We start from the raw sequence: 13698 nt of genomic DNA, 5'->3' as shown, positions 1-13698 counted from the left end.
CTTTTGTGTTACCCACTCAGAGTTCTTCTTTGAGTATAAACATATATCCCTATTAACTGATATGTTTGCTAATTCACAATACGCATGGCTGATTAATAGACCTCCTGGACACTTTCTTACTTATGTACAGATTATACAGGTTATTATCAATTTATTCCAAATCCAACTTTTGGAGCCCATGATACCTGAAGTATTCAAGCTGCTCTTTGGAGACAATCTAATCAACTGGGTTTCTTGAGCGTCTCTCCACCACTGGCATCAATACGAGGTTTCCCTTTGGGCAAAATAAGAATTGGACCTGTCACGTCGGCTTCATGACACTGAGTGCCAATAGATATTGATATACCCACACAGAATCCCATGTTAAATTCACCTTAAATATATTCAATTTAGTATCTTAAATGGGGCATATCTAACTCTGAAACTCTTTGACAGAATGTATCCCACTGCTGATTCAGGATGTCCCTGATACAATAAATACAATACTGATCTACAAGAGTGGTCTGGTCTTGTGGCTCTCAATCTCTCTACTGGGCTAAAGGTATGGAGATCGTATACTGTGTAACAGGTGCTCACTGAGCAATCCTCTAGATTTCATGGTGCTAAGTCTGTTTCACTCACCTGAGTCACACAGAGCCTCAACTAAGTTTATTGACCTATGACTGTCGTGGCTAGGAAAAACACCACAATAAACTGGGACAGGCTATTCTCGCTCACAGTGGATACATGGGGTAGAGTTATAAGCATACTACCTCTACAGAGGAGTGAGAGAAGACCTGACACAACACTTTTAAGCTCAAGCATAGGATTGCTAATAGAGGAGTTCAGGCACTTGTCAATAATGATCCACAGATACCCCTCAGAATATCTCTACTTGTATATTTAACATACATCAGTTATTATCTATTCCTAACAATGGGTGTCATTTTCTTGACGGACTCTTCTTATTTTATGATGCTTAAATCATAGCATGTTTTCTATTTGGACTTTCATCGTTACATACTGACTATCTGGAATGGTATGGGGTGGAGAGGAGGTAGGGCTAGTCGGTTTTTGAGTTGGCATATGTTTTAAATCGAAAAAACAGCATACAATGTTGACTCATAAAAAGTCATAATTATCTACGCTGACAACTTGTCTCTATCTGTGCAGCTGTTAATGTGAATGCAAATATGTAATCAAGAAGTTTCACTAAAACAATAAAAAAGGCAATGATAATAGAGAATTAATAACCAATCATCATATTTTTCTGTTCTCATAAAATATTTTGGCACAATGACAAAAAGCACTTTCACGTAAATGAAATGGAAACATATGACCATTATCAACATGCCCTAGAAAATAATTTCTTAGTATTTCTTTCTCTTGTTCAGAAAATGTAATATTTGGAGAAGTGTGGCTTAATGGTTAGAGCGGCAGACCCTGATGCAGAGGTCTGGCCCAGGACCATGGTTCAATTCCCGCCTCGGCGGGTCTTGGGCTCAATTTCCTCGAACCTGATAATTCTCGCCTCGGTGCCTATTCTAATCATGGGTCCCACTCTGTGACTCTGGGCAATAGCTTGCTTAATCTCCACAACGGCCCCAACAGCACTGGGATGTACAAATTCATTTCATTTCATTTCATACTGTTCTAATCTAGTTTGAGTTGGTTACGTGATAAAACCTATGGAAATTCCAATCATTTCGAAATAAATAAATAAATCAGCGGAGCATTTTTTTATTCTCTCCAAAAGTGTCACAAAAAGCTGTTTTCTGAATCTAAGGTAGACCTGACACCTACAACACATCTGTTAATTCCTTAACCATCTAGATAGATATCTGCTTAAGCCAAGCAGGACCAACAAACATTCCCCAATCCCCACAACCAAGGAGTGCTGTAATCTGATGACCATAGCACAACATACCATGTCTAACAGGATCCCAAAAAATATCAATAACACCATACTGGTCATGCTTTCAATCACTAGTTGGATGTTGCGTTCATGTTTGATTTTTGCATTATGTTTGGACTGCCCATTAAGGCACTGCACCAGCATGCTGCTGCCTTGACAAATGTAAAATGGTTATATCAAATATACATAAGTGTCTTTCAATACTTAATTGGCATTATGACTCCAAATGTGCACCCAGATGAATCTCAAGAAAAAGTTGGTTTTAATGTGCTGGTGGCTGGTAAGGACATGTATCAATGCTCCATAACTGCCACTGTACTTGCAATTAACACATAGATCATCTCAAATCTCAGAGGATCATGTCCAATTGATTATACTACCCTTCCACTTCCAAAGGCCATGTATTACTCTCTGCCAAGGTTACCTAGAGAAGGAAAGGGAAGAATGTGTGCCCTTCATTATTTTAATCAAAAATATTTCTCTGTGTAATTTTCAGCAGAGCAATCTTCACATCTTTGTTTCTCAAACTGTAGATCATTGGGTTCAGCATTGGGGGGGTGACAGTATAAAACACAGAGACCATTTTATCTTGATTAGCAGAATTTTTAGAAGTTGGCTTCATGTACATGGAGAGGGCGGTGCTGTAGAATATGGTGACAACAATCAGATGAGAGGTGCATGTGGAGAAGGCTTTGTACCTGCCTTCCGCAGAACGGATTCTCACAATGGTGATGATGATACGAGTGTAGGAGAGGAGGGTAAAAATGCTCGGAAACACAAGCACATAGGTTGCAGCAGAGAAAATCACCATCTCTATGAAAGAGGTGTCCGCGCATGATATTTTTAGAAAAGCTGTAGCTTCACAAAAGAAATGGTCAATAATATTGTGACCACATAGAGGCAACCGCAGTACCAAAATTGTAACAAGCAGAGCAATGAGGCTGTCACTAAACCAGCAGAATACTGCCATTGAGATACAGACAGACTTACTCATAATGACTGTATAACGCAACGGAAAGGAGATTGCAACATACCGGTCATATGCCATGACTGCTAGGAGCACACATTCTGTACAACCCAGGAGAAGGTATGCGTACATTTGAGCAGCACAACCAGAGAAGCTGATGCACTTCTGACCAAGGAGTTGTCTCAGCATGTTGGGTACAGTCACTGATGAGTAGCAGATGTCTATGAAGGAGAGGTTACCCAAGAAGAAGTACATTGGAGTATGAAGTTTATGATCATAGACGCATGCTGTGAGCAGGGTAACATTTCCAAACAGAGTGAACACATATATAACCAAGAAAAATACAAAGAGAAAAGTCTCTATTTTGATGTTCTCTGAAAGACCCAGTAGAAGGAACTCGGTCACTAGGCTTCCATTCCTCTTCTCCGTGTAGTTACCTTCTTTGTGTCTGTAGAAAAATGTGTAAAAATATATGGTGTATTAGTGTTGTTAGTGAAACACCCACTGCTATTATACCATAATGGTGGGTTTTTAGGAGATATAGAAAGAATTTTTCAAAGCTTTTGTACCATGGCAAAATGTACATGTGTTACAAAGTATTTAAAATATTACAATGAATCAATCCTATGAAAGTGTTTGGATGAAGAATTCTCTTTAAACTCCCCATTACAGAGAGATTAATCTAGCAACACAAGTCCATACAAGGCAAAGTTTGCAAAGTTCATGTACTTGCCAAAGTTTATCAACTTTGCAAATCTTGCAGGGAAGGCTAACTTCTTGAGGAACCAAAAGGCCTGATTTGCAAAGGTAAACTTATAGTTATTTTTTTTGTATTTACAAACTACTAGTTAGTAGTAGGTTTCTGACTATGGCAACTATGAGAACTCCTCAGTTAGGCAGAGAACCCTAATCATAAAAACAGAGACCTGTCCTATAACAGATAAAACGTAATCTTACACCAAACTGTAAGTTTACCTTTGTTAACCAAGCCCAAAATATGAACAACTGACACATGCATCATTTACATTGCTGTGATGCATAATTTATATTCATTTGGCAATATCATTACATATTTGAACACAAACTCTGTGCAATAAGTAGCTATATAAACCCAGGTATGGGAAGACAATGGATTTCAGTATACACTACAATTTTAAGGAGATAACTATTTACTTATTTACCACAAGGATATTAGGACACTTCACAGATAACAAATCTCATTTACAGTACAACAATAGAGCAAAGAAGAGGCAGTCCTAAAGAATGAAGAAAGGAATATGTTAAGCAAGTTGAGAGGGTATAATTCTAGTTCAGTTTGAACAAATGAAACTCTAGGTCGATGTTGAATTGTCAGCACATAAGTTTAGTTCTCAATCAATCAATCAATCAATCAGCATTTGTAGAATTCGGCACTGTCACCAATGGGGTATCTGGGTGCTAGGGTATGAGGCTGCTGCACCAGAAAATTAGTTTATTTGAAGGGGGAAGCTTCCAATTGCAAGGACCTCCAAATGCTTCAATTTCTTAATCTGTATATATTTTCAGGGAAAGGAAGCCAGCATAGATCATGCAGAATTGGAGTGATGTTCCAGTTGCAGAGTGTAGTATTTCCATGAGCGGAAACAACTCAAGAAATAGAGAGAGAGAGAGAGAGAAAGAGAGAAAGAGAGAGAGATAGAGAAAGAGAGAGGGAGAGAGCGAAAAACATTGGCAGACTTTGTTATTTGAGATATGAAGGTGAGGGTAGAAATTGAAGTAAAACTCACACATTTATTTAAAGGTGAAAGCTTCTGTAGTCAGATGTTTAAAAGAGAAAGTTTGAATTGTATTGTGTATTTGGGTGAGGCAAGAAGAAATACTGTTTCATGATGAATGAGATTAAAGAGTTTACCTGTTTTTCTCAAGATAAGCTGAGAGTAATGATGGCCATGAGAGAAGACATTTTAAGTCATACTAAACTAAATTCTAATAGTATTACCCAAGTGAGAGTATTAGAGAGCCTAGCAGTAGACACTATTTGTTTATGAGAGTACTGAAGTTTCCTGCTTCACCAACTTGGATGCTGTGCTTGATGGTCTTTTTCAAGGGTTGAAGGCAAGAATGTCATTTCAGATCCAAGGACAGAACCTTCAAGGGGATCTGAGCAAAAAGAGCACTGGAATCCAAATCACGGTTGGAAATGTGGTTTAAGAAGGCCTTAAGAGGACAACAGGATAGCTAGAATACCCATTTCAGTAATCAAACTTGTTGCTTTTTGCTGGAATTGGCTTCCGCATAAAGTACATTTTGTGAGAGAGAAGGAAGTTCAATGCTACACACAGAATGTCTCAGAACCTAATTTATTTGTCAATAGACATACTAAAGCACTCCATTTACCTCAACTGGTGAGAAAAATTCATATTTCTTGGCTTTGTGTTTCTGCCAAATTAAGAGGATGTAATACCATTCAATGTTAATCATTTAATATCATTTTGGTTTTGGCTTAAAGCAATACACTATTAAATGAATTGTAAATGATAAAATATCACCCAACCCTTTTCCTGTGAAGGGGTTCTTATGGTTATCTGTTTAATATTATTAAGGGGTTCAGGTGGTATCAACCAGGAGGCCACATGCTGATTAATTTGTAAATATTACTAGAACATGAGAAGGAACTATAAAACTACATTATACATATTACTTTTTAATGTGTGTTTTAAAATTATATTTATAATTTGAAGCAATATGTTTTAGGAAGATCATTTTTTTTAAACACAGGGAGGTTTATTGAAAAGAGTGAGTGAAAATACTGGCCTTTCCTATTTAAGTGAAATCCTAGAAGGGAAGTATTCCAAATGGGTAAAAGGATAACAATTAGGTGGTAGAACACTAAAAAATCTATGTATTAAGAATATCTCTGACTAGGTTAAAAATGTGTAGATAATGATTCATATTTTCCCCCCAAAAGTGTACATTTACTTTTCAGCCACATTTTACTGCTATTAGGAGGCTGTGCCGTTCCTCAGGAAACAAACCCAGATAGCAATTGTATCCAATATCATATTATTCCTGGACATCACACTCATGCAGTAATACTTGCTCTTACTGAAGAACACTCTGGTATTACCTCTACAGGGATGCTGCTTCACTTCATAAAGAAACAATCATCAAGTTATGCCTGATGCCACTTAACATAGCATCCTCCTGCAGCTGCATTCTTCAAGAAGAGAAAGTATGCTTGCATATGTGTGCGTTGAGTGGTGTGGTACTGAAACTTGAGGAAAGCCACAGACACCTAGGGACCTTTAAATGAGACTAAAATTAATGATGGATTTTATTTATAAATTAATTTTTGAGCATTCTACTAGATATTCCTAATCTCTGCCACTGTTTGGATCGGATCACATATAGTATTTCTCATAGAAGAACATCAAGAAATGGCTGTAAACACACAGAGTCTGGGAGAGAACAAAACCCAATGCTGAATTATACTACACAGTGTGGGAAATGGTTCTTGTTCGAAGGCTTGGATCTCACCGCACATTTGTAGGATTTACTCCCTTTGTATTTTATGCATGCTATAATGTTTGTGTGGGTGTATGTGTGTCGTATAGTTGGACCAATCTGCATTAAATTTTACAAAAAAAGTGTCACGGTGGGCACTGAGTTTGGGAGTGATCCATGCTGTGGAGACCATGAATTTGAGGCACAAATTAAGGTTGTGTTTGTAATGTTAATTTCCATAGGAACATTTAGCCACCTCTACAGCCCAAACCACTGAACGGACTGACACCAAAGTTTTCAGGGAGGTAGATGTCTTTTCAAGACTGCCTTTTGCTTATTTAGTGCAAATACATTCACATGGTTTTTGAGGAATGTAAGTTTAAAATGATAGTGATATTTCTGGCCATGGATGTTTTCACAGTGGTTTTGTCAAGAATCGTGAATGCAAGTGCCAACCTGGAATGCTGTGGTTGGCTGAACACAACCTGAATGGAAAGTTGTGGCTGCCATTTTTTCTATCAGGAACGGTTTCCAGGGCTGAAAATCTGTGTGAAAGTCCTCATAAGGGATCAGAGTGGAGATACTCTGACCCCATGGGTGAGAAATGGAGGTGTTTGTGACTGAAGTTATATGTCCTGAACAGATTTTCTTAATAGCGCATAATATTCATGTCAATGCCACGACAGCCAGCCCGACCCCTGTGTACCATTGCGGGAACATCACAACTATAAATTTTGTCATGAATATTGGTCAAAATCATTATTTTGCATTGTTATAGAGATAGTGATAAATGTTTTCATAGAGGTATTTATATAGTGAGCTATCTACTGTATTGGTTAAAATAATTCCATAGTTATAATTTTTTTAATGTGGGGATGGTTAATGAACTTCTACTTTTGCTTTTAAGACGTAACCATGGAGATCGCTATGATTAACGTCATCACGATCCCCAGTCTGACAGTGAAAATGGAAAATAGGTTATAGAGATGGTGGTTCTAGAAATACACTGGAAAAACATGAGTTTGAAGTGTACATCAATAAGACTCAAGTGTGTAAAATACTGTAATGTGTGTTTTCTCTCTTAATGGAAAAGACACGATAATTGCGGTAAACGATGCCTTCGCAACATCCTGAATAATCACGAAAACGCAAAATATGTCTGAAAGATGTTTTTTAAAGAAACCATACAGAAATATGAGTTTAAACGTACTTTGAAGTATGTATATAGTATTGTGCGAAGGGCAAGGTTCAGAATGGATTTTTTTACATATTATGTTTGGATGTGTTGGCGGTCATTGAATGTCTGCTTTTGTTTTTCTGTATTGTGATTGGTCCAGGAAAATCATGAAAAAATAAAATAGGTTTTACAGATGGTTTTTATAGAAACTATCTACAAAAGCATGACTTTAGAGAATACTGTAAGAAACCCCAAATGTGTAAAATAGTGTAGTATGTGTGCATATATGTGTTTTTACTTCATGAAAAAGGTGCAATTGTCGCAGTGAACTATGTGTCTGCGGCATTCTGAATAACTGCGAAAAGGAGTATGTATATAGTAATGTGTATAGGGCAATGTTCAGAATGGATTTTTTTACATATTATTTTTTGATTAGTTGGTGACCATTAAATGTCTGCTTTTGTTATCTATTTTCATGACATGTCCATGGGGATCTCAGAGTTGTTACGAAGATCCCCAAAAACTAAATAAAAAAAATAATTGGAAAAAAAACTTCACAGTATTTTGGGTACTAGGGTGGCTGTGACAAGAGCTGTTGTGTTGGTTGTATGCACATGACTGCTACATTAGGACCAGGTGAAGAGTTTCAGGTTACTTAGAAACACCCTGTTGCCCTTATCTGTAAAGTGTACTCCGTCATTTCTATACATTTCATGCATGTCAAAACACAGATTGTTGATACAGCCCATGCTATTGTATATGAGGAACGCATAAACAGTTGTATTAACATGTTTGCTGGGTTTGTCATTCTGTGGAGAGAATTGATTGGACTACTTCCATTTCTGTCTTTGGTATATATTAGAGTAAACCAAGAGAGTGTGCTGGAAAATTGACATCAGTTCTGCAAAGCTTTCTTTCTTTAGAATTTCCATCCCTACCCCAGTCAATGTGCCTTGATCGCTGCCACCACAGTGCACACTCATGAGGTGAGGAGCTTGGGAATCCATAATAGATTTAACTAAAGCCAGCATCTGATGAAAGTTTAACCCCCTCTGGCCAGTCTAAGTAATCTGCACATTTGGCAAACACAAGTAGTCCCTGTCAAAATGTATAGAGATATATATTTCATTGGATGCTGTCAGCATTAAAGTGAATACAATTATGTAGTGTGTTGGATGGCTCAGGAAGAAGTCTTATTGCTGGCTGTTGATTAATAAAAGAAATGTAATACAGACATTGATATGATTTTGTATCTGTGGAGTAAACCACACTTACTGTATCTCATTTAGAAGTAGCATGTTCATTCTAAAATGTGCTGTGAACATTTGACCTACTTTTCCACTGAGCTAAGAGTGTATTGGGGAAGTGTGTTAAAGAGACAGAACATTATTCTAAAATTTGAGGAGTTATGACACAATTTAAGTAATGGCAAGCTATAATTCCCAACTCAGGATTATGTAAGAAACTGTTGTGTGGTATTTAAATGTGAAAACAAATTAAGCAAGATATAGGTTTCAACTCACATTTTTTCGTGATTTCTCTGTGATCATTGCAAATACTTCTCAAGCACACACAGATAGGAATTTGTTTTTGAAAAGGGGAAGGGTTAACAGATACTAACAATTCACAAGTGGGGATAGAGCAGTCAAAAAGGAAAGACATTATTTCATGTGCTGCCTTTCTCATGATCACGGAATGCAAAGTTGAAGAGGTTGACATTTCATGGTTGCTTTGTATGAGAGTGGTGTACCATTATTGTGCTTATTTTATTTTCTACACAGTGTTAACACTATCTAGAAACAGATAAAACCACACTATAATCCCCAAATTGAATTCACTGGTATGTGCATACCTATTTAATCCTTTATAAAAATGTAATTAGAAATGAAGATGTAGATGGCAATTTGATAAAAGGAGTTTCACAGTGATATGAAAAATAAAGCAGATGAACTGTCTGTATTTGAGAATATGTGTTTAAGAACTTAATGGTGAATGGTTTGGAAAGTAAAATAAAAATAAATTAGTGTACGTTATTGAAAAACATAGTTTAGTATTATTATAGGAAAGTTGCAATGAGGAACTAAGAATGTTTTAAATGTCTAAATATCACATACAAAAGAGCTAAATCTGTAATTTGCATTCTGAGAGTTGTAGTACTTTTAGTTACATTATTTAACAGGAGTAGTATAGTCCCAAATACTAGACGAGAACATGTTGTCTGACTGTATATGATTTAGAGAGAAGTAATACTTGTTAGGAATATATATTGGGAAGTGTTTGTCATTGTGTTCTTTAAATAATATGATCATTTAACATATGCTCAGATGTTGAGATATTGTTCTTGTGGTTGCAGATTGCTATATGAAGTTGAAGTTAAGGGACTTGTAAAGCGCTCGATCACCGTGCGGTTTCTTGGCGCTAAGGACACAGGCCCGGATGAGCGGAGGAGGTCGCCTAGGGCGAAAAGGCTCATGAAAAAAGAAGAGTCTTGAGGGCTTTACGGAAGTCAAGATAAGTTGAAATGGACCTAATGGTGAATGGGAGGGTGTTCCAGAAGGTCGGAGCCAAGATGGAGAACTTCAAGCCCCCTGATTTCTTCTTCCTAGAGCGGGGAACAGAAAATAAGAGTTGAGAGGAAGAGCGCAGGTCTCTGTTGGGAACACATGCTTCAATTTTGGAGTTAATAAAAGCTGGTGCAGTACCTGCCAGGGCCTGAAAGGTCATACAACCCATCTTGAAAAAAGCACGCTCAAGGTTAGGGAGCCAGGGCAGGGTTTTTAACAGAGGGGTGACATGGTGAAATTTGGGGTGTTTGTAGACGAGTCAAGCTGCATGGTTTTGGATAAGTTGAAGGCGTCGAAGGTCATAGGCAGGGGCGCCGGTGTACAAAATGTTGCCATAGTCAAGTCGTAGACATGACCATGGCCAAAAGAATAAGTTTAAGAGCTGCAAAAGAAAAGAAGCAGGAGATCTCGCGTATTGTGCGGAGTGTCAGAAAGCATGATGAGACCACAGTGCTGATCTGGGAGTGCATTGTGAGATCGCTATTGACTTTGATCCCTAGCGTTTTAACAGAAGGAGAGGGTGAAGGGGGGGTACCGAGGGAAGGGGGCCAAAAGAGAGAGGTCCAGGGACAGGAACTACCACCCATAAGTACCAGTTCGGTCTTGTCGGGTTTAATTTGAGGTGATTTCAGTTCATCCAGTCACTGATAAAGGTCATTGTGGTTTGGAAGTTGTGGATAGAAGCAGGGGAGGGAGAGAGGTTGAAAATCAGCTGGAGGTCATCGGCATAATTGAATACCGTGACCTCCATCTGCTTCAGAGCAGATATAAGAGGGAGAATGTAAAGGTTGAAGAGAAGGGGGAAAGGGAGGAACCCTGTGGTACCCCACAGTTGACTTCGCGTGTGGGAGCGGAAAAGTCTGCCAGCTGAACAGCCTGAGTATGGTTCCCCAGAAAGGAGGTAAGCCAGGCCAGGGCGGGTCCCCTGATGGCAGCGTCTCCGACACGGTCGAGGAGGATGGAGTGATCGACCGTGTCGAAGGCGGCGGACAAATCAAGAAGAACCAGCGCCTGGGGCGAGTTCACGTCCGCACCCCCTCTAAGCTCGTCCAAGACGGAAAGAACAACCGATTCGGTGGAATGTGACGGACCAAAGCCAGCCTGGTGCGGGGCTAAGAAGCAGCTTTCCTCAATAAAGGTGCTGAGAGCTTTGGTGACATGGCATTCTAGAATCTTTCCCAGGAAAGGAAAGAGAGAAATAGGGCGATAGTTCGAAAGGGAAGTGGGATCAGCGCCTGGCTTCTTGAGGATAGGGATTATTTTAGCTGATTTATGCGAATCAGGGACAATACCCTGCATGAGGGAATCATTGAGAAAAGTTAAGGGGAGCAGGGGACAAACAGAGAAGATCTCTCTCAGTATGCGGGCCGGACAGGTATCAAAAGGGGATCCCGATTTGACCTTTGTGAGCAGAGTAAGGAAGACTTCCTTGGAGATCAAAGGAAATTGATCTAGAAGGAAAGGGTTAAGCGGAGGTTGGGGACATTGAAAGGAAGGGGAAGGTAAGGGAATGTTAAACTGAATGATTTCAATTTTCTCGATGAAGTAGTCATTGAGAGAGTTACAGAGGGATTGGGAATTAACCGGTTTGAGGGTAACTCTATCCAAAGAAGTTAGTTCATGGACTATGGTGAAGGAGGATCTTGTAGGAAAAATGTTCAGATTTAGCATGGAGGATGGCTCTTTTATATTCCTGAAGTAGGGTAGTGTACTGTAGTTTTAGAGCGGGACAGTATCCACGCCTCCACGCACGCTCCGCCTGCCTTAGTGTGAGTTTTTTATTTTTAAGCTCGGTGTTGAACCATCTGTTGGCTTCATGTGTGTGTCGAGTTCTGACGCGTTTGAGAGGGGCCACTAGGTCGCACAAAGCGGAAAGCCAGCTGTTGATGGTGACGGCCTGGAGGGAAGGGGAGAGACCTACAAGATTGGGAGGTGAGGCTGAAAGGGAAGAGCAAAGTGTGGCTAGGTCCACACGGTTCCAATTACGCACCCAGGTGTTTCTGGGAATGGGGGGTTTCCTAACAAGACCTTGGTCGAAGGAGAAGGAAACAAAGGAGTGGTCAGACCAGGGGCAAGGAGTAACCAAAGGGGGGGAAATGGGTGTATTGATTGACCAAACCTGATCTAAGATATGGCCGTGAGTGTGTAGAAATGTGAGAGTGTGAGATGAAATTTAAATTAAGGAGCAGCTCTGTACATTTTTTAGACATAAGGTCTTCATGGGGATCAGTGGGCCAAAAGTTAAAATCGCCCAATACCAAGACGGAGGATTGTTAACTACAAGGGTAGCTAGCAGTTCCTGTACTGCGGAGATGAAATACGGCATTGACTGCGGTGGGCGATAAAGGAGTACGCAGGTGAGGGGAACCGAAAAGGAGACAGATCGGACAACCAAGAAGTCGACCGCCATAATGGGAGGAAATGATAATGGTTGAAAGTGGAGATTGGTGCGAACAATCAGGGCTACCCCACCTCCAACCTTTCCTGCGGGCCGGTCGGCACGTATGGCATAATAAGAGTGGGGAAGAGCCGCTAGAACATCCGGCAGAGAGTCAGGGCAAAACCAGGTTTCTGTAAGAAACAGAAGGTCTGGTTTGACCGTGTCTAAAAAGGAGAAAAGCTCGAGATGGTGTTTAACAGCTGACCGGGTATTGAGAAGGAAGGCTGAGATTGTAGAGGCAGGGCAGGGGGGCGGGAGGAGCAGGGGTAAGGGAGAGAGCACCGACGAGGTGGGAGTTGGGAAGCAAACCAATGATAACGCTTTTTGGGGAAAAAAGGTGGTAGGGTTAGATTGAAGTAAGCCAAGTTTGCCGATATGAGCGAGGGTAGGCACACTAAGTGGCCAGGGGCCCTGAAGAGAGCAAAGTTGCTCAGTGCAATAGTATAAAAGATGGGCATATTGAGGTGCCCCTAGGCCCAGCTGGCCGCGGACGGGTGCAGATGGGCTTGCCTTTGGCGCGCCTATGGCACGCCGTCGGCCCGCCAGCTGTGCCCGTCCGCTGCGTGTGCGCATGGGCCGTGAATTAAATAGATCTCGAGCGCAGAGACTAAAGCGCTGACCTCTGATATGGGGACGCGCTATCTGGTGAGGCGCTAGCTGCTTCATTTTTACGCTCCTTGTCTGCTAATTTGCACAGTCGCTGAATCAAACTTTTAAAAATACGATCAAAATCACTAACTGGCATCCGCACAATTGCTATTTGTTTTAAATTTATTTGAGCTCTCACTTTTAAAATCGCTCCGAGCCCTCATTTTTTAAATCGTTTCTGTGTAGTGTGCTGTTCATTTAAACTTACCTGCCACTTTCCTTTCCTGGTCATTAGCCCCGGTCCACCACGGCTTGTGCTGCTTGAGTGGAGGGCTCTCTGTAATAGCCTGGTCTCCCCTCGGAGTAACGCACTTCCGGGGACGGAGCAGGCGGGCCTTCCTGTGTCACTCCTACATGAGAGAATGCCGGTGCAGACGCGCAGCGGGCTCGCCGTGGGTGCGCCGAAGGCGAGCCCGTCTGCGCCCGTCCGCGCCAGGCCGGGCCCAGGGGCCAGTACCCCATGTCTTCCCAGGGTCTATGATAAGCAGGACCTGCTGGATTTTAAGTCTGTAGCATATCCACTAT

The 13698-nt window shown here is 40.6% G+C and overlaps 1 protein-coding gene across 1 annotated transcript; it reads right to left on the bottom strand.

The window, feature by feature from the left end:
* Positions 1–2357: 2357 nt before the first annotated feature.
* LOC144763024 (olfactory receptor 2K2-like) lies at positions 2358–13405 on the bottom strand. The gene is made up of 3 exons (XM_078648336.1): positions 13382–13405; positions 8797–8867; positions 2358–3309 (listed from the first exon to the last, which is right to left on the bottom strand). Exons 1-3 carry the CDS (start codon positions 13403–13405, stop codon positions 2358–2360), a joined length of 1047 nt encoding a protein of 348 aa, XP_078504462.1.
* Positions 13406–13698: the final 293 nt, after the last annotated feature.

This window comes from Lissotriton helveticus, chromosome 6 (genome assembly GCF_964261635.1).
Source record: "Lissotriton helveticus chromosome 6, aLisHel1.1, whole genome shotgun sequence".
NCBI lineage: Eukaryota > Metazoa > Chordata > Amphibia > Caudata > Salamandridae > Lissotriton > Lissotriton helveticus.
Note: the sequence above shows the minus strand (reverse complement) of the source record. Positions and strands in the feature narration are given on the sequence as shown.

Coding starts and splice junctions, on each gene's coding strand:
- LOC144763024 (XM_078648336.1), bottom strand. CDS start 13,405: ATGACCAGGAAAGGAAAGTGGCAG. Junction 8,868..13,381: donor CCAGGAAAGGAAAGTGGCAG/GTAAGTTTAAAT, acceptor ATACACTCTTAG/CTCAGTGGAAAAGTAGGTCA. Junction 3,310..8,796: donor CTACTTCTAAATGAGATACA/GTAAGTGTGGTT, acceptor ATTTTTCTACAG/ACACAAAGAAGGTAACTACA.